The sequence below is a fragment of the Thermobia domestica genome, chromosome 11 (genome assembly GCF_964235325.1).
Source record: "Thermobia domestica chromosome 11, izTheDome1.hap1.1, whole genome shotgun sequence".
Taxonomy (NCBI): Eukaryota; Metazoa; Arthropoda; class Insecta; order Zygentoma; family Lepismatidae; genus Thermobia; species Thermobia domestica.
Genome location: NC_137464.1, coordinates 189,793,547 through 189,815,642, shown reverse-complemented (window position 1 = coordinate 189,815,642; position 22,096 = coordinate 189,793,547). Strand labels below are relative to the sequence as shown.

General features: G+C 35.8%; 1 protein-coding gene across 4 annotated transcripts in view; it reads left to right on the top strand.

The window, feature by feature from the left end:
• Nucleotides 1-22,096, top strand: part of LOC145664613 (uncharacterized) — a 280,282-nt gene that overhangs the window by 239,272 nt on the left and 18,914 nt on the right. For 2 of the 4 annotated variants that reach the window (XM_081731428.1, XM_081731430.1), the window contains 3 exons: nt 668-730; nt 10,272-10,469; nt 21,282-21,299. In XM_081731428.1, the coding sequence (XP_081587554.1) occupies nt 668-730; nt 10,272-10,469; nt 21,282-21,299 (279 nt within the window). The remainder of the gene's footprint in view (nt 1-667; nt 731-10,271; nt 10,470-21,281; nt 21,300-22,096) is intronic. The other 2 variants (XM_081731431.1, XM_081731429.1) reach the window with 2 other exon arrangements.

Below are 22,096 nucleotides of genomic sequence, written 5' to 3'. Positions count from 1 at the left end.
TCGGCCCTAACCTTCAGATGGACATTCTATAGGCTATATGAAATTGGACCTATAGCTTGACGTAGGATCCGAACCACATAAGCTCTCACCTATAATCGAACGCGAGTCTGCCGCGCAGTAAGCGAATACTCGTAACTATTTATCTTTGAGAGAGCTCAGCATTTAAATCGAGATACTGTAAGTCTCTAAGGTAGTGCTTGATAGCTTTAGTAAGTATGGCGATAGGTGTTAGAAATAAAAGACAATAAAGAAGTAAAATATTTTGAAGTGCATTTTAAATGGACATAGGAGAAAATATGAGATATTCTTTACTTTCAAGTCATTAGTTTTACTTTTATTTATTTATTTTTATTCCTATAATGTAAGAGAATTATTAAGTTCATGCCGTGTACATTAAAAAAAAAAAAAAAAAAAAAAAAGCACTTCACATACACCTTAATTAAGTTGCAGTTGCATGTGTCGTATATTTTATATTATTTTCCTATTCTTACTTGGTTTGTATGCGGTAAAAATCCATTGCATTGTTTTCATGTGTGCTTGTTCTTGGTTTGGAACACGTCGACCAGCATGTGCTCTTTGAGAATTGTTTCGTAATATGTTTGTTTCTGTTTTCTTTTTCTTTTTTGCCTGTGGTATTCCCTTATTACTTTTGTGGTGGTGTTCTCAGGATGGTGAAAGGGAGTGTTCTGTTAAAGCCATAGACATTACCTACTCAAGTGATCCTTCCAGTGTAAGTAGCGAAAAGAATGCTTTATTTTCTTTTTTTTTTCTTTGTCTTTCTTAGTTTGAGCTGAAAACTGTGTAGTAATGGATTATTTTTTCATGTATATTGTAATTTATTATTGTTTGTATTGAATTGTGGTATTGTTATTGTCAGGGCTCGGAAATTCCCGGTCGCCATAGCGACTGGATATACTTTGCTTTTTGATGTTAGTATTCCCAACTCTTACCTCCCAGTAGTTCTGATTTTCATGTGGTTGGATGGATTAAAAACAAATTATAATAAATACGTTATAAAATTCAAAGTTTCCAATCTACCTTGAACCTCAAATATATTTAATTAATTTATACGAGTAACTATAATTTAAGACTAAAACATGTAGGCTTATGTATCAAATTGGATTTATAGTATTGTAGCACCTGGTTTCTTGAACTCACGCTTAAATCAGGGGAAAGCTTCCCAGCACTGTTTTATTGCTCAGAGCTAGTAGAAATTTGTGGTCAATAATAATAGTAAATCAAACAAGTTATTTATTTAAATGTTAACTTCGTTATTTATTTTTTCTTATTTATTTTTGTGGTATAAGAGCTACGAGGTGGTGTGATATTATTGTTTTAAATGTACATACCCCAACAGAAGATAAGGATGACGATATAAAAGATAGTTTTTACGAAGAAGTGGAACGAATATTTGACCAACTGCCACGATACCATATGAAAATTTTATTAGGAGATTGCAATGCAAAGGTAGGACGAGAGGATATTTTCAAACCGATCATAGGGAACGAAAGTCTGCATAAGGAAAGTAATGACAACGCTGTTAGACTCGTGAACTTCGCAACATGCAAAATTCTTATCGTCAAGAGTACAAAATTCCCACATCGCTATGTTCATAAATACACTTGGACCTCACTAGACGGAAAAACACGTAATCAAATCGATCACGTTTTAGCAGATAGGAAAAGACAATCTAGCATAATTGATATTCGGTCGTTTAGAGGAGCTTACTGTGACACTGATCACTACCTGGTAATAGCGATAATAAGAGAGAAGTTATCCTTGAATAAACAAAATATTCAATGTCTGAAAACGGGGAGATTTAATTTAAAGAAATTAGAAGAGAGCCAGCTAAGAGAGGAATATCAAATCGAAGTTTCGAATAGATTCTCGGTTTTAGAAGATTCGGAGTACGCTAGCGTTGAGGATACTTGTTTTGAAATTAGATACAACATTAAAATTTCAGCAAAAGAAAAATTGGGACACGCGGAAATACGTAGGAACAAATCATGGCTCAACCAGGAATGCATTAAACTAGCGGAGAAGAGAAAACAATCAAAATTACGTTGACTACAAAATCCAAATTAAATAACTACACAGAATTTCGTGGAAACTGTGGGAAACTTCCAAAACTTTTACAGCAAAGAAACGTGCCTTTGTTTGAAAGCTAAAATTAAGGAAGTTGAAGATAATAGTAAAAATAAAAACATTCAAGACATGTATAAGGGGATCAACGAATTTTAGAAAGTTTACCAACCTCGTGCTTATATATTAAAGACAGTTGACGGAGCAGTTCTCACTGATACAGATAGCATCTTAAATAAATGGAAAGATTTCTTTGACGAATTGCTAACACGCAGCCAAAATCGATTAGAAAAATGGGAGGAGAAATCGAAAATGGAACTTAGAGCGACTAAGAAATATCGACGATAATGTGAAAAAAGAGATTAAAGAAAAATTCTGTGCAGTGGGAGATATGGTTGACAATATAGAGAATAGTTGGGGAATAGAGAATAGAAGTTAAACAGATTCTACTTGACACACTCCACAATAACTTTGGTAGGATGGAAAGAGCACCGAGAAAACTATGGATAACTGAAGCAATGCTTAAGAAGATGGAGGAACGCAGAAGGGCAAAAAACACTGACATCAATAAATACAGAAGGATGAGTAATGAATTGAGAAGAGAGACAGACAAAGCCAAAGAAAAGTACATGGAACGGATATGTGAAGAAATAATGGAACTTCAACGGCGCGGCAGATATGATCTGATGTACCAGAAAGCACAAGAATTAGAAGGGAGAGCTAACAAAAGTATACGAACGTTCGGCATCCAAGATCAACAAGGTAATGTAACCACTGACCATCAAAGAATTCTTAGAATTTGGGAGGAATACATAAAAGATCGGTATAAGAAAACCGCCCCAAAGATATTGCGATCGAAGCAGAGGAAGAGGTGGATGATGATAAAAAAAAGGACCCAGTATATTGAAAAGTGAAGTAGTACAAGCAATCAAAGACATGCGAAGGAGAAAGACCACTCGAGACGACGACATACCAGTAGATTTGCTCAAGGAATTAGGAGACAATGCAATGAAAGTACTGACTTCACTTATTAACAAGATCTACCTGAGTGGAGAATGGCCAAAGAATTTCCTTGATGTTACAATGATTGCATTGCCCAAGAAAAATCAAGCAAAGAAGTGCAGCAATCACAGAACCATTAGCCTGATTCCCCACACTGGAAAGATCATTGCACGCATACTGAATAGGCAGCTGGAAAGTAAGATAGATGAGAGGTTAGAAGGAGATCAATTTGGATTCCGGAAAGGAAAAGGCACCAAAGATGCTATTGGATTGATGAGAATTATATCAGAAAGAATTCTTGATGTAAAGGAAGAGTTGTGTTCGTGCATCATCGACTGGCGAAAAGCTTTCGACCAAGTCAATTGGACGAAACTTCTGAAAATACTTAAAGAAATCGGAGTCAACTGGAGAGATCGACGACTCATTCAAAATCTGTACATAGGACAATAAGTGAAGATGCGGTTGAATGAAGGAGAAACCAATAGTGTGGAGATTGGACGATGAGTCAGACAAGGATGTAGTTTGTCGCCCCAATTATTCAACATTTACAGTGAATGTTTAATGAAGGAAGCATTAATGGGAACTGGAGACTTCAAGATTGGAGGACAGATCATTAACAAGATCAGGTATGCAGATAATACGGTTATAATAACTAAAACCGAAGGAGGACTACAGGAGATGATTGACAAAATAATTGGCACTGGAAAACTGTATGGAATGGAAATTAACATCGAAAAGTCGAAAGTCATGAGAATATCCCATGGAAACACGCCCTTACGGATCAGAGTAGAAAAAGAGAACTTGAAGAGATCGATAGTTTCAAGTATCTGGGAAGTATTTTGACGAGAGACGTTTACTGCACCAAAGAGATCAGGTCAAGAATTGCCATAGCTAAAGAAGCATTCAACAAGAAAATATCACTCTTAACTAGCAGGCTCAATATTGGACTTAGAAGAAGTTGGTTGAGTGCTATATATGGAGCATTGGACTGTATGGTTCAGAGACTTAGACATTACGGAAGTTAGAAAAGAAATATTTGGAGAGCTTCGAAATGTGGTGTTGAAGGAAGATGGAGAAGACAAAATGGACAGAGAGAGCAACAAACGAAGATGTTTCAAAACGGACAGGAAAGAAGAGGACACTTCTAGCCATCATTCTTCGTAGAAAGGCCAATTGGATTGGAGACATCTTGAGAAGAAATTGTCTTCTTCAACCGTCATAGAAGGAAAGATGGAAGGGAAGCGAGGAATAGGAAGAAGAGGAGCACAGCTGGTCGATGATTTAAAAGATAGGAGAATATATTGGGAATTAAAAGAGGTAGCTGAAGATCGACAAAAGTGGAAGAAACATTTCCAGACCCAAATCTAAAATTGGAAAAAAAAAAATCTTAGTGGTTCCAGGACCTGCCGAAAAGCAGAGTAAATAATAATAATAATAATAATAATAATAATAATAATAATAATAATAATAATAATAATAATAATAATAATAATAATAATAAATAGAGTTGAATGGTATTCCGTATGCTGATGATGTGAATTTAATAGGGGATGATAGGAGAACAATAGAAAGAAATGCAGAGGTCTTATTAAACGTTGCTTGGACATGGTTTTAGAAGTAAATGCAGAGAAAACTAAATACGTGGAAGTTCTCGATATCGTAGTACGGCAAATTACAGATGAGTTAAAATATCGAATAATACTTTTGACAAAGTGGATACTTTCAAATATCTAGGATCAATATTAACAGACAAAAACCATATTTACGAAGAAATTAAATGTTGAGTAAAAGCAGGGAATTCGTGTTATTATTCAGTTCAAAATATCTTGTCGTCGCGAATACTGTCGAGGAATTTTAAGCTTAAAATATATAAAACGATAATTATGCCCAGGGCCGGATTTAGGGGTGGGTGGGTGCAAAGGTGCACGTGCACTCCTCCTTCGTTGTAAATATACAGTACCTAAAATGAGAAGCTAGCAGTAACAATAGCAACACTTTCCTAAAATGTCTGCTATCATGTTTCCGTTTAGGTTTAAAACAAATGGAAGTTTTCCAGAATCGACAGTTTAAGTCAATTTTCTGAAAGTTGAAAGAAAAGGATTCACCGAGAGCAGACACTTAGCATTCCCAGGGCATTTCCTCATTCACACCACAGATGCCTAAAGGCATTTAAAAAATTCCAATTCAATTCAAATGTACTGGTAGTTATTGGTGTAACCCCCCTAAGAAAATCCTGGATCCGACCCTGATCATGCCTGCTGTTTTGTATGGTTGCGAAACATGGTCGCTTACTCTGAGGGAAGAACATAGATTGAAAATATTTGAGAACAAGGTTCTGAGACGAATAGTCGGACCCAAGAGGAACGGGAATAGGAAATGGCGGAAACTTCATAACGAGGAACTACATAATTTATACGGTTTATCCAACATTGTTAGGTTTATGAAGTCTAGGAGACTCAAGTGAACAGGTCATGTAGCCAGGATGGAAGAAAGTAGGAACGTTTTCAAAGTCTTAACTGGAAGACCGATCGGAAAACGACCACTTGGAAGACCTTGGCGCTGATGGGAGAACAATATTAAGATGGATCTCGCAAAAATAGGAATACAAAGTAAAAACTGGATCCAGTTGGCTAAGGATAGAAGTTAGTGGAGAGCTTTCGTGAACGCGGCATTGAATCTCCGGGTTCCATAGGCCATATAGTTAGTTAGTTAATTATTAGAGCTACGAGAATCATGGCAGAAACGTATCAGTTATTCATTTGGGGCTTAAGAATATTTGTAGACTGAATATAAAATCCGTGCTAAGGGCCAAAAATGGAAAAGTTCGGTTTAATGTAAAAATGTGGCCTATGTGCCTAACACTCTCAGTGAAAAACTGGCTATCTATATTCATTGTGGAAGTTGTTCAAATAATCGCCAGAACAATGCGCGTGCCTATATGTTCCATCAGTTCTCAAGTAACGTCTGGGCTGTTTACTCAATATTTTCGTTCTGCCACTTAGCACGGATTTTATATTCAGTCTACATTTGCTCTTCCCACCCGATTATTATTAATTGAAGAATTGTAAAATTCCGACGAATACTTTATAAAATGTTAAAGTAATTCGGTAGTTGTATAAGGGAAATAAACACTCAACTCTCTATAGCCGAACCCGTAAATGGCATATTTTTAAGCCTTTTCGTTGCAACCCTATTAAGGTAAAAGTGACCCTTCATAGTCAGTTGGCCAACCCTCGTGTTTTCTGTACGTTAATCCCGTATTCTATCTCCGGTAGGCCACTAAGCCAGAGATAAAAACCCAATCAATAGTTCGGATTTTACTCTAAGCAATAAGACCCGACTAATTTTGCTTCTGCGGTAAAAGGGAGTGTGAATCCCAGTAAATCAGTCACCCCGTTTAAGGTGAAGGGTACAGAAAGTTCTTATAGAAAAGTGAATAATGATATTATTTTAATATAACTTTATATCAACAGTTCTATTATGGCCCAATGAATATAGTGAACTAGCGAAACTGTAGTTCAATCGCTAGAAAAAGTACGTATCTCTTCAGTACATGTTTTTTTCAGAACTGTGGAACAAAAGGAATTACATCTATTGGATCATTTCTTAGAAGAATGAGTTTCGAGAAAAATGTCAATTTATGGGACTATAAATGAAGTATGAAATATGAAGAAAAATATTGGAGTCGTTTCCGAGAAAATCGTCCGAACCAAACACATCTCATTAATAAACTTCAGTTTCTGATATTTTGTGAGAAAATCATATCACTTAGAGTTTTGATTCTTGAATAATCCTTGAACTTCTAAGCTTTCTACTCTGGCCTGGAACCTTGTTCACGGAGGATAGAAATGGAAGTAGGGAAATAAAACCAAGGAAATATAAAGGAATGGACTTCGCGGAGAAGAGCAGTGAAAAAAAATACCTTGTCCTATCTAATGTTATTATCACTGGTCAATTGGCGGTGCGGCTTGCAATGAAATGGCGAGATCAGATTATGCATTTCTTTATTTGGGAAGGAAAGTTGCCAAATCATGTTCGTGTTTTTATTTTTGTGTAAATACTAAATATATATTTTTAAATCAGTCTCCCACTTTTTATTTAACCAACTCGTTTCTATGGTAAATTTTTAGTGTTACAAACCAATCTTTCTGTTTCACATTTGGCTCCAAAATAAAATTCTTTAGTATACAGTATTGGTTGTATTTCTTTTAAATGTTTCGAAAGACTTGAAATCTGGTATTCTGTTTTAGCACTTCCGTAAGGTTTTTCTGTAACCAATTCATTCGATTTTAAAATTAAGGTTATAACTGTTTTCCTTCATGCCTTTCAGTTGCATGATCACGCATAATTTCCGCACAGGTGCATCAATTTTGTTTAAAAAGTATGTTGTCGCAATTGTTTCATATAAATTTCATTAGGATCTAATGATAGTTATCGGAGCTAAATCATGAAACTCTTCAACGGTTGATAGTGTCAATATCGTAATAAACTTTCATTGTGTGCATGCTCACGCATAACTTCAATACAGATGTACCGATTTTGATTATTATTTTTTAGTTTCAAAGAGTATTTTTTCTCGCAAATTCTATGTAAATTTTATCAGGATCTAATGACAATCTTTGGAGTTAGACCATGACGCTTTTCAACAGCTGATAGTCTTGATACCGTGTGTATATTCACGTACAATTCCGTATCGCGTACCGTGTGCGGGGTTTTCTCGGGGTTCTCCCGTTTCCTCCCACTTTCTTCATTCCACCATTTCATTCATCTCTCATTATCACCATCTCCTTTAGCCTAACCGGCATAACCGTGGGACGTAAAATTCAAAAATTTCATTTCATTTCATTTTTTCTGTATCGCGTAGACTTATTATCTATCTATCTAAATATAAGTGACTATGTTTGTGACTTAATAACTCTTCAACCACCCGACCGATCTCGATCAAATTTTCAACATAAATGAGGTTCGGACCTGGGATGGGTTTTAACAGGGCATAAAATTTCAGTTAGACGCACTCGCCAATCCAAAAATGATTTTCGCCAGTATCTCTCACGTACAAATTAGGAGAGGTCCCCCACAGCGTTTGGTTTGACAAAGAAAGAGATTACATCAGGGCATAAAATCTCAAAATCAGACAATTAGATTCAGGATAATCAATTTTGAATTGGACAATTCATGTACACGTTAAAATATATCTTACCTTAAGACTTCACGTTTGTGTAACGCTCTCTCTCTCTCTCTGCACTGAAGTACCAGTTGTTGATTGCATTGATAGCGGTATCTCATGCAAATATCTCTTTATTAAAAGAATTTATTTACTTATTTTATTATTTATTTATTCTTATCACTGATATCGTGACGTGATTGGTTGATCTATTGTAGGCACTGGGCTGTCCCCCCAGCTTTTTTTTACCTTCAAACAGCGGGGAAAACGATCTCTTACGTTGACACGCTGGGAGGCAAACCATTTCGATTGAGTGTGGCAAAGGAGGGGCGAATTACAAGTTGTGAAGACTTCACTTTCCATGTCCGTTGTGAAGACTTCACATTCCGTGTTTTCTCTCATTCAGTGACAATTATTTTCGTGCGAATCAGAAACTACGCAGCTCCGCAAGTTTAGGCAGAAACCATTCTTACTGGACACCAGTTCTAAAATTCTAGCCGCCACTGGCGACCTTGTGACCGGAAATTTTGCACCCTAGTTTTTATCATTTCACTTCGACGGTACAACGTAGGGAAGCGGGAAGATATATAAAAGTGATCGAAAATAACCAATGTTAGTGTCGAATCCATAGTTTTCGGGGTCGCTGAGATGAGCAGCTACACTTCCGAAGCACTTTACTGAATAGTAAGCTTATTATGTGCTTCTATATTTTGAACAATTATGTTGTATTTATTTATTTTGAGAAATTGTAGAGGTGGATTTGTTAGGTTTTAGCTTCAAATTCCAAATTACCTCAGGCTTCATATTGACAAGTGCATTAAATAAGAACTTTTTACAGTACAGTTTATACGAGCATTAACATCTCCAAAATTTGGGACAAAAGTTTAATCCAATTTAAGACCTATTCCACGGATCACAATGAAAAACCAGAAGTGTACGAGATAAAACATAGCAAAGTATCTTCAGAGAACAGCTTAGTGATGCAGAAACAGAATACTCGGTTTCAGGTCTTTTGAAACATTAAAAGAAATATACCACAATTTGAAACTCAAAAACTTTATTTGCAGCCAGAAATGTTACTCAGATATCGTTTTTTGAAAATTTGTGTATTCTTTTAAAATATCCAAAAATTATCATAGGTAAGGATTAGTTAAATAAGGAGTGGGGGACTGATTTAAAAATGCATATAGTATTCGGAAATTACAATAAAATAAAACCAACTTGAGTTGGCAATCTTCTCTTTTCAAAGAAAGGAACACGCAACTTGACACCGCCATTTTACGGGCTCACCATCTCATGACGGGTGACAGTACCATAGGCAGGAAAAAGACGTACCGTCACTGCTCTTTCACGGTGAGTCCATTCTTTTATATTTATTTGTTGTCTTTTGTTTTTCGTACTTGAATTTTTATTCTCTGTGAACAAGGCTTCGGAGGAAGGGGGGAATAGAAAGCTTGGGAGGGCAAATAATCAGAATTCCAAGTAAGTGTGGTGATTGTTAAATGGTTTGTAAGAAAAGTTAATTGTTATAAAATATGAACAAAATTATCTAAGCAGGCTTTGGATTTTTCTTTTTAATCCACCTTCATTAATAAATTATCTTTTTGGAGTTTTTCAAGAGAAATGTTTTACGCCATATTTTGGCATATATCCTACATTTATAAAATATGAACATAATCATCACAATTATTTTAGGTAGTTATCTGCAGACAAATTCTTGCCACCAGTAAAATATTCTTTTTGGACTTTTTCAAGAAAAACAAGTTACACCATGTTGTTGACTTGTTAATGAAATATTTAGTTATGAAATATAAACAAAGTCACCTCAGTCCAAAGTAGGTTCTGTTAATAAAGGTAGCTGTTATTTCGGTAAAACTTGAATATATATACTTAATGCTAGTATTTTCCCCTGGTCAAAGTACTTTACTTTTAATGCACATTCCACATATCTGTCATTCAAAGAATATATACATACTTTTAATTCTTGTGTTCAAAATATTTCAATAATTTTTCTGTGTTCTAGCTTTATGAAGGCTTATCGGGAGGCCAGATGGACGCGATTGAAGAGGAAGATGAAGATGATGATGAAGATGATGACGATGACGATGATGATGATGAGAATAGCATAGGTTCCGAAAGTGCAATAGAGTTTACACCATCAGCGTGGAATCGAGATGCAACGCCAAATCGATCATCCCTTCGAAGCCCAGAGAAAAAATACGTAAGTGATTTCTTATTTCTGTTTTTGGTTAAGTATGGGAAAGTCATACTTCCATCTTTAATTCATGGTTACCAATGGTATGGTTTCTTGTTTTCAATAATCCAAAATACTGATGCATGATGCTTGACCCTATAATGTATAAATTCTGTCGTTCATTTTATTTTCATTTTTTTCCCTTTAACATCAATATCTGATACAATTATGTTAATCTCTTCTTCCTCGGAATACTGACCATTGATCCTTGACGTCTGGTTTCAGAGCAAATTAAAGTTTAAATGTAAGAGTGACATTGTACTGATTATGTGTCAATTTGACGAGTAGCACATTCTGACCACTTGGCGATTGTAATCAACTTGGACGAAAATTTGTTCAGTTAGTGACTTTACACTATCGGTTTCAAAGAAAAATAAATGTTCTCAGTTTTTGCCTTAAAGGAATGGAGAGTTCAGGGAATGGGGTATTTACAACAAGTAAGATGTGTGAGATGATAACACTGAGATGCGTGTGCAGCGTCGGGCCAGTGCTAGTTGTGTATTAGATGATTATGGTAGATCAGGCGGGATAGAACGAGGCATGTGTTGAAGCGGTCAGATGGTGGTGATGCAAAATTGAGACTATTTTCAGTTTCAGAGAGGCTATGCAATTAATGGCTACAAGTATATCTGAGATGGCCAATTTGTTAGGTTTGTCGCAATTAACGGTATTCAGGGTGATGATGACTTACAAATCTTATAACGAAGCAACAATAGCGAACAGTAATAGTGGATGGAAGAGAAGGCTCAGTAACAGGAATTGCTGAGCATTGGTGAGGATTATCAACAAGGGCCAAGGACCACGTAACGAAAGTGGTAAAATTGACTGCGGAACTCAACTAGCATCTGGGATAGTCTATTGCGAAAATCACAAACTGACGCGAGTTACATAACCTCTACATTTACAATCGGGTTGCAATTTGCAAACGATTGATCACAGCCAACAACGCGTAAACACGAAGAAAGTTTGCTGAGAACGTGCAGAGTGGAGTGCCGATGATTGGAAATGCGTAAGATGGTCCAGTGAATTTTCTTCAACGTATCTGCAACAAAAGGTTGTTTGTATGTATGGCGGATGCTTAAAGAAGCTTACGCTCTGAACTCTCTTTTCTGTATCATAAAACATAACAGTGAATGTATGATACTGTGAGCCACAATTTCCTCGTATTCTGTAAGGAACTGTGATTACGCTCAAAGGATGATTATGCTAGTGAACATTTTAGGTAATCACATGCATCGCGTGGCCTAGATGGTTTTGATTATTAACACAACTTTCCAAGATGGCACTGCTGAGCTCAGGGCCGGAGTTAAGCCGATTGGACCGATTGGCTATCTTTCTATTTCCATTGAATTTACTTCCATATATATCATTTGGATTTCTCTATCGTTCGTCTTGTCACTTTTACGTGTATTGTCTTTGTCGTCTTTTTTGATTTCCCATCTTAATTCACAGTTTAACTTTCTATACATTATTTTACATTCTTTAGTGCACTTTCTTTTCATATTTTCTTTTCTTTTGTTTTCCGAAGTTTCCTCCATCACTCATGCTTTTTAGATATACTACCTTCATGATAACTAATTCACTCACTTTATGGCCTATGGAACCTGGAGCTTCAATGCTGTGTTCACGAAAGCTCTCCTTTGAGTCCTTAGCCAACCGGATACAGTTTCTACTTTGTATTCCTACTTCTGCGAGATCCATCCTAATATTGTCCTCCCATCTGCACCTAGGTCTTCCTAATTGACGTTTTTCGATTGAATTTCCAGTTAAAATTTTGAAAGCGTTCCTACTTTTTTTCATTCTGGCTACATGACCTGCTCACCTGGGCCTCCTAGACTTGATGACCCTAACAATGGTAAACGGTATAAATTATGCAGTTTCGCATTATGAGTTTTCACCATTTCTCATTCCTATTCCTCTTCGATCTGGTTATTTTCCGCAATATTTTATTCTCAAATACATCCAGTCTGCGTTTTTCCTCAGAGTAAGCGACTGTGTTTTGCAACCATACAGCACAACACACATCGATTATCATTTTGTACATTTTAAGCTTCAAATTCCTCGACAGAATTCGCAACGACAAAAGATTTTGAACTGAATAATAACACGAATCCCTGATTTTAGTCGACAGCTACCTTCATCATATCATACCTTTACTTGAAAATGCAAAGTGCTCCCAGAACGAGTTAGTTTCTATATCTACTTTCTCTCAACTCATCCTCTTGAAGAAAGGGGCCGCGGTGGCTCAGTGGTAGAGCGTTCACCTCTGGTGCTGGGGTCCCGGGTTCGATCCCAGCCCCCGCCAAGTGAACTTTGTGGTGGACAAACACCGTGCGCGTGGGTTTTCTCGGGGTTCTCCCGTTTCCTCCCACTTTCTTCATTCCACCATTTCCTTCATTACTCATCATCACCGTCTCCTTTAGCCTAACCGGCATAACCGCGGGACGTAAAACTCAAAGATTTCATTTTTTTTCCTCTTGAAGAAGCAAAATTTGTCGGAAATTTCATTTTTTCAGTATCTATCTTGCTATTTCCTATTTTTCTTCCTAGATATATTTCTCTGGTTCCACCATAGCGCAAGATTGTGATCTGATAATTTTTGTGTTTTTTCTATCCATTAGCGTTCAATATTGCCAATAGAAAGAAAGAATTAAATGATGTATTTTGGTCGTCTTGGCGTAGCACTTTTATGCTCTAATACTATTCATTAAGTATAGTTCTTCTCTACCTCTTTTGTTTTACTTTCATCATACCGTGGCGCTCAGAAGACAATTTTGATTGTCAGTATAATACACAATGTAATACCCTAACTGAACAACAGATAAAACGTTCATGTGTTCCTCCTTTTTCTTTACTTCTATATAAGTACTTTCTGCCTCAATCCTTTTACCCTTCTACACCATTTGGGGGAAACGCGTTCCCTCCACTCCTCTGCACTATACACACCCGTGCTCCAATCAAAACCACCGGAATGTTACAGTGTGAGATTGAACTGTTAGTGAAGAGATGGCAAAAGACACTCGAAACCGAAAGTTCATACTGACAATGCAAAATTCAGCATTGCTTATGTTCATACCTCCGGAACGGTTTGAGATATCAAAGTGCTGTAAACGGCAAAATTATTTGTTCTCTATTGCAAACTATACAAATACTTCGATATGATACTTACTTAAGCATGCTTTTCGAAATAAAGTCTTTCCAAAAAAAATCAACGCCTTGTAACTTCGTCCCCATTTATTCGAAACGTCATATGACCATGATGTCCATCGCTGAGGTACTTCGGATTTGCATTGCCCTATCCGTCTCAGCTATGCTGTTACTGTGGAATTATAAGTTTTCATTTAACAAGTAGATGTGAAGTATGTAGCAATCTGACGCAACATCTTTTGAAAATTGAAAAGGGTTGCCAACACTGTTCATTTGTTAGTATTGAAGAATATGTCAAACTATTTTCCCTTGTTGATATTTGCACCGTACAAAATTTGAGATTTTTTCTCTATTAGTTTAAAAGTTACAATGTTATCTCAAGTTAAAAAAAAAAAAAAAAACTCACCCTATATAACGGTTATCGGAGAATAGGACCGTTATATCACGAGAGAAATTACACAAACTTGCTCTTTATATTTTAAAAGGCCATTTCATCAACAGTTTCCCATACCATGTGAGTGCAAGAATGTTAACTATAGAACCTAAGTGCTAAATCTCTCTCTATAAAAGAAGTCATCCTAAGTGACTGACTGACTCATCAACGCGCATACCAAACCGGTTAAGGTAGAAACTACAAATTTTGACAATGCATAGAATTTGCGATTTAAACTACCACTAAGGAAGAATTTTTAGAAATCTGACTAGGAAAGTGGGAAATAGAGGTGACAATCATTATATTAAAATGTCCATATCTCGGAATCTCTTACAGTTAGAGGCATGAAGTTCGGTATTTAGACTTCCAATTTAAAATATATACTGTATATATATATATATATATATATATATATATATATATATTTCAGCATTTTTCGTATATTTGATCTAAAAAAGGATAATAAAAAGGGTGGGGATTACAATTACTGTATTAAAAGCCCACAACTTGGAATCTCTAAAAGTTAAGAGATAAAAAATATGGTATTTGGGCTTCTTTAAAGTAATAGGACACATTTTTCGGCGTTTTTTCACGTTTGACCTAAAAGAGAAGAAAACAAAGTAGGCACAAAAAAGGGTGGGATTGCAATTGTTTTAACAAAATGGGTATATCTGAGAATTTCTCAACGTTAGAGACATGCAACTTGATATTTAAACTTTTCATTTAAAATCATTTAACATGTGTTTCAGCGGTTTTTGATATTTGCCGTAGGAGGGAAGAAAGATGAGAAATTGCAATTATTATAAGATGATGTCCATTATCTCAAAAACTCTTAAGGTTAGAGACATTAAATTTAGTTTTTGAACCTTCCATTCCAAATAATTAAGTACGTGTTCCATCGTGTTTGATAATTATCCTAGAAGAAAAAGGTGATAAGAAAAGTTGTGGTGGTTGCAATTATTATAATAAGATGTCCATAGCTCAGAATCCCGTATGGTTAGAGACATGAGATTTGAAATTTGGACTTTTCATCTAAAATAATCAAACATGTGTTTCGGCGTTTGTAGATGCTTGACCTACAATGGAAGAAAAGGGAATAGGGGGTCTTCCCGAAAATGTCCACACCAGACGTTCGAATTTTGTATTAAAAAATTGCAGAAGAAAGAATGCAAAATATTGCCCACAATAACATACGAGAACATTTGCTAGTCCTATTTGTACAGGAATTTGTAAACCATTTTCTGTATTCTGGCGTGGGATATTCTTTTCACATAAAAAATATCCGTTTATGACGTACTAATAGCAGGTAATGACCAAATTCACAGTGGGGGCGTATGGCAAACTGGGGTCCAGGCTAGGGAAGTAGATTGGGGCCCCCTTCTCTCACAATCATGATTTATACACTGATATCTTGGACATTCATGTGCATAATCATTTTTTCTGTTTACTCCTCTTCCTTTTCCCGTTGGTGTGTGTGTTTAAGCCATCTTAGTTTGTTGTGCTTTTTTGCTTTAACATACTTCGTACGCGATTTTATCCCTTATTGTGAAACCCTCAAGAAAGATTTGTGTTTCCTTCCAACATTGGAAACCACCCGTTCCTGGGAACCACATTTCATGCAGCGGCATAATTACGTTAAGTTCCAAATATATTTTACTATATTTCCCTGGCACGAAGAATGGCTGCAAGTATTAAAATCGGAGACGAAATAGTAGAACAGATAACTTTACTAGTTTCCGACTTCTAAATAGTATTATTAGGAAAGACATGGAGTGTGAATAGTGGTTTTGAGTTCTGGAAAGAAAATTCGGAAACTTTGGGGAAGAAGATTTTTTTTTTTTTTTTCGTGAAGCAAAAAACAGTTTTTTCTCCGTAAATATTTACGTCTTTGCGCGAGTTATATTTAACATCCCTAATTGGATATTTGTAAAGTATATTAGCCTTTTTGATTCAGCACAATATATATCAATTAGTTTATATTATGCTTAACCCAATACGTCAAATACGTTTATTTCATTTGCACCAACCCAATAACCTAAAAATTGATTTTTTTGTTGCAAAAAACAGTCCTTCTCAAAACACGATTTTGTAAAATTACTAGTAGTAGGCTAACTATCCTCTAGAGGGCTATACCCTCTTTTAGGGAAGGGTTGCAAAGGAAACTATTTAGAAGTGGTATTACCGGCGTTGAGCTATGGGACGTTTCTTTATTAAATAAATATTTCAGTTGGAAGGTCATCATGGTTTCTGCGACCATAATCATTATGAGGAAGGTAACGCATACATGTCAAAACAGGAAATTTTTCAGAAGGGTGAAACGAAAACCTTCCCTACTACATACCATGAGAAATTCTTCATTTTGTGTGTGTTTGTGCATGTTTTAGAAGGTATCAGAGACGCGCAAAGAAAAGAACAATTTAGATTTTCGTAGATGAAAAATATACATGGAAAACAGGAGGATTGTGCTGCTATCTATTGGTAAAGAATTGCTTTCAAACTACCTTAACATTTCATGTTTCTTTAACTTCTAATATCTAATTAAAAATATAGAATGTTTTATCAGTATCGCATTTCTAGTTCATAAATGTGACCTCGTAAAAGTTTACACCTAAAAAGAGTTACTCTTATACACATTTACACTCTCAAATAGTCACTGTTGGACAGTCTCTTTTGTTCCGAAATTTCGCAGACTTCTGACCGTAATCGGCAGTTGCTTGTAATTCCACAGTCTTTACTAGACCCCTGATTGGTCTAGTCGTCAGAGCACTCACCTTTGGAGCGCGCGGCTGTGGTTTCAAATCCATGGGGTCCGTTGGAATTTTCGGAGTTCACTTTAACAAAACTTTAGGACCTGTCCTTACACGCTCCCAGTCTTGTTTAGAATGATAATCACTGTTGAAACAATAAATAAACAAATAGGTTTCACTATACTTACGTTCTAGTGCTGTCTGTAACGTCGAAATCAAGATATTGGCATGGACTTCTCACGAAATACCGTTTAGGCTCTTCTTACTAGTCAGCACTGATATTCAGATTTTTATTACAACACTGATATTCAGATTATTATTATTATTATTGAGCTTACTATATAACATGTATACAATCACAAGAATGGGCATGAGACACGATTGTAATCAGCTATCCATATAATGGAATTGCGCAATAGTTCACTCAGCTTATCGAGAAACTGAGGGACACATCACACAAATAACGCCCCGTAAAAAAATAGTTCTATTTTATTTCCATCTAAATATAGAAGAAAGCAATATAATTCACGTAAATAATAATAATAATAATAATAATAATAATAATAATAATAATAATAATAATAATAATTAATAATAATAATAATAATAATAATAATAATAATAATAATAATAATAATAATATTTGAACACTTGTTTTCTTATTGAACATTTTCTTCACTCTAACTTTTTGGGCTGAAGTATGAACTCATACGCCAAACAAGAGCCAAAAAGGGGAAACCAGTTAAGCAAAAGGATTTCACTCGCTGAAAATCAGACTTGTAAAGGACAAACCAAAAAAAAGATAGAAGGAAAACAAGTGAATCAGCGACTATAGCGTCTGCACCAAAGAGCTTTTAGTTACCAACAGAATGCTAGTACTCTAATAAAGCACTAAGTACGTTGATCCCTTTTTTTGTGCCCTTCTCTTGAACTGATAAATAAATAAATATATAATCAGTGATATTTTAGGAAGCAGGCTAGCAGACGGGGCCCCATTACTTGATCATAAGACCTTAGAATGTAAACTACACAGTATACTTCGACTTTTATTATATTTTAATCTACACTCAGCTTTTTTCCTTTAAATTTCTCTGAGGTTATTGAACAGAGTGAAACTTTTATTTTGTTCATATTTTAATCCACATAGGCTCCCAAGATAATGAAACTTTTATTTTATTTATTTTTAATCTACATTCAGTTTTTCTTCAGATTTGATTGCGGGTCCCCAAGAGAGTGAGGTCCTAAGCTATAGCTTGTTCAGCGTAGACGGAATTCTGGCACTGATTAGTTTTATTAGATAGATATTTCTGTTGTTTCATCCGTTATTTGGTATAATTAAGGAAGAATTAATGAGAAGTTTGGGACTTGTACGTAAATGGTACCAGCAAGTGATGCTAACAGTATGGTACGGATTCTAATTCTAAATACCTTATGGCTTCTTCTTTACAGTCACCGAAAAGTATGCCAAGCGAACAGTGTGAATTTGTATAGCGTACAAACACATTCAGCTTTATATATGCGAGAGTATGTCCAGTCCACACGGCTGCTGTGACCAAGGCTGCAGTGAAAGACTGGCTTTGAGGAGATTCAGCACCCACCCTACAGTTCAGATTTAGCAGTGTAGTCTTGGCAACAACAGCTGCAGCTCACAATAAAATATTGTGGCTTCTATGAGATTTAGCAGTGGGGCCTTGGCAACAGCAGCTGAAGCCCACAATGAAAAACTGTGGCTTCTATGAGATTCAGCACCCACCCTACATTCTATATTTACCACCGCAGCCTTGGTAACAGTCGTATGAACTTTAGCTGGCATGCATGATACGAGCTCAACGCATGGTGACACGCTGGCTCATTGGTAGAGCGCTCATCTCTGGTGTCTAGGGATCACTGGGTTAATCCCAAATCAGTTAAGTTTGTGGTGGACTAGTGAATAATATCGTGTCCGTGGGTTTTCTCGGAGTTCTCCCGTTTCCTCCCACATTATCGTTCCACCAAATTTTGTCATTACTGTTTGCCCATTCCGCTGAGACCTCTAGTTGGCAGAGTGCCAAGGAGAGTCTATCTTAATGAAAGGAATGGACTGTAAAAGAAAAAGAAAAGGAAGGAAGGCGTTGGTTATTCGAGTCGGCGGTAAAGGTATTGTTTGCAGTGTTACCACCCCGGCGCAGTAAATCTATACCTGATAAGATTTTATAAATAATAATATGAGAATGAAATCAAAGTGGGCCTACAGCGAGAAAGCACGATAACAAGTTACTATTGTCCGTAGGGCATAACTGGGGATTTACGGTGCAAGTTGAACAAAAAAAAAAAAAAAAAAAAAAAAAAAAAAAAAAAAAAAAAAAAAAAAAATAGCGGAATCCAAAATTTGAAGGAGGAGATAAGCACAATACTTTCCCTTCACTGGTTGACGGTATTGGCTCCATCATAATAAAATAACAAAACGACGCGCGTACACACACACGCTCACGCAAGTATAACCACGAAACAGGTAAAAAAAAAAAAAAAAAAAAAAAAAAAAAAAAAAAAAAAAAAAAAACTAGAAAAATACAGTAAACTGCACACGCACAAGCGTATGTGTACTGTAGAGAAAGACAATAACTGAAGATCTCTCGCGGGTTGTTGGCGCGATCAGCCGAATGTCGAAGCCCTTAAAACACGATTCTAGGCTGCATTTAAAATGCGCGCGCTCCGTTCACTGCGTGACATCATCACCTAACCAGAATGTATTGCTGACCTGGGACCAATTTACGTAGGCTGGCAACTATGTTTAAACTTCCAACCTTCTTTCTCTCGCTCCCAGAGGAGAAAACGATCACATGTTGTTCGTACATACACATACCCATTTTTCGTAATGGACTCTTCTATTTCTGTCATGCGCAGAAGTGTCGAGGGTAAACAGTATCATTTATTTTCATTAAGAGTAAGTACCAGGGAAAAAGAAGTTGGTGGTGTGGTCGCTTTTTTTCGTTGAGAAATTTTCGATATTGCAGCAAATACTTTTTCACCTGTGTTGTGGGAAAGAACTATTTATAGTTTGTACTCATCTACCACTCCGATGCTACTGAGGGGTGTCGCACGGTTCACAACTCATAAATCAATATTTAACGACCAACTGATGTGACATGTTGAAAAGACTGTCTCTCGTTTTTGGATTTCTTTACAACTGCGGGTCTTGTATGACCGAAAGGAAAATGTGTCCTTTTCGTGTCAGTTTGAGTCAACACACCGCAGAATTTATGTTTGGCAGGAAACTGAAAACATGTTAGAGAAATGAACTGCGTCTGCACATTGGCAGAATTATATTTCCGTTGATAAGATGCTGTAGAAAATCATAAAGTGTTATGTCTCAATTGTACCTTTGAAAGCTGAAAAAAAAACCCTCAAAATAATACTAAACAATTATTTTTTTCCCATAAATACTGCATCCAGATTTGGAAGTAATTTTAACAATAGGTTTCGGAAATCTGAGAAGTTGTAACAATACCGGTTCGGGAGCAAAGATTGAATGAGACCACTCCCTATATCTGTATAACATGTGATTCCTTTTACACCATGATTGAATGAAATCGGACAGATTTCATTATAGGAAAAAAAAAATGTTTTCTTTCTTTCCTGTTTTTAAAAACAATTGTAGAACGGCAACGAAATGCAGCCTCAGTCCTTCCTGTAATGTACTAACATGCAAAAATTGATATACCGACTTTAATGTTCTTTTGTTCAGAATTTTCCAACAAATCAACCAATCGGTATAAAATTTTCGGTACTGCACTGAGAATTACGTTTTCTCTATGCCAAAAAAGAAAAACGGAATTCAATCTGACTTGCATGCTATCAAAGGAAGATGAGATTTTTTTTTAATAGGCCTTCTGATGTTTTGATAAAGTTAAAAAAAAGTGTGTGTACTTAGTTTTCTTCCTGACTGTACAATAAAATTATATGAACATTTTCGTTGGAAATGTACTGTTTTGTTCTGTGTATAATTAAATTAATAGACATAGATATTTGTAAATTGAGGTTTGTTAGATGCTTTTAGGTCATCATATTTTACTTTTACTGCCATAAACAATTACCAGTGCGTTGTAGTTCTAATTAATCATTCCAAAACAAATTCAGCTAACCTTAGCACGACCTAAAGACCTATTTTAGCTGATAGAAAGAAGATACTTCCACATGTTCTATGAAGTTGCTTGCTAATTCATAAACCAGCATGGATATTGTTTTGTGTGTGTACTGTATCAATATAAATGGCATTTCTTTGTTAATTCGATTTCTTGCATGCTGAATACATATACATATAATATAGCTAAACAGGACAGCAATGCCACTCTTTTATTTTACAGAATAATTATTTATTTATTTTAGAACTAATATTTTTATATAGATATGCATATACCCTTAATTTTCTCTTTTTGTAATTATATTTCTGTTGAATATTGCATGCTATCAAAGGAAGAGGAGCAAGGAAATGTAAGTGCTTGTGCAATATGTCTTTTTGGAAAATAAGCCTTAATTATTAAGGATTGTGGTAGGTTGTAGTACAATAGATCAAATTATGTAAATATTTATGAAAGCACGCATGCTTTGCGTGGAAGGTAAGTAAAGAAATCGATACCAGTGCATATTCATTACAATCAACAAGAATTATTTTACTGACTTTCTTGAATATTACGAATGCTGATCAGAATAATAGAACTTTTAGGTACATTTTTGGAGCTGTGTTCTGCCGAAGCAGAAAAAATTCACAGGTTATTACATTCAGATGTTTCAAAGATGCAGCCTGTTTATTAATAATCTTACTCGGTGTCTTAAAAATCAAATAATACGAAATATAAATAGAAACATTGAGGCTATTACTCTGATCAGTATTTGAGAGTAAAATTTCATACCAGTCATGTGCTTTGTGATCAGCTTAATCCCTTTTGATACAATATTAAAATCTTGTCTGTTCCCAGTTTCTGAGCACTTTTCTTCCGTCCAAAGCAAAAGACCGTATCTGCAGATCTGGCCGAAATTAAGTTACCACCAGGTAAATCATATGACCATAGGGCATTAAGTGATAACAGCACAAAGCCATATCTATGATATTGGCAACGTTATCATAGGTTCGAATCTGTACCGAATCCACAAATTTGTGGCTTTTACTTAACATAAAATCGTGATTTTCTCAAAACCAGATTTTCAGAAGAGCTTTTGCATTTGGATAGCACTTAGTATGTTCACTGCTATTAGGCAAAATTTTGATTATAGTTTTAAATGAGTGTGGC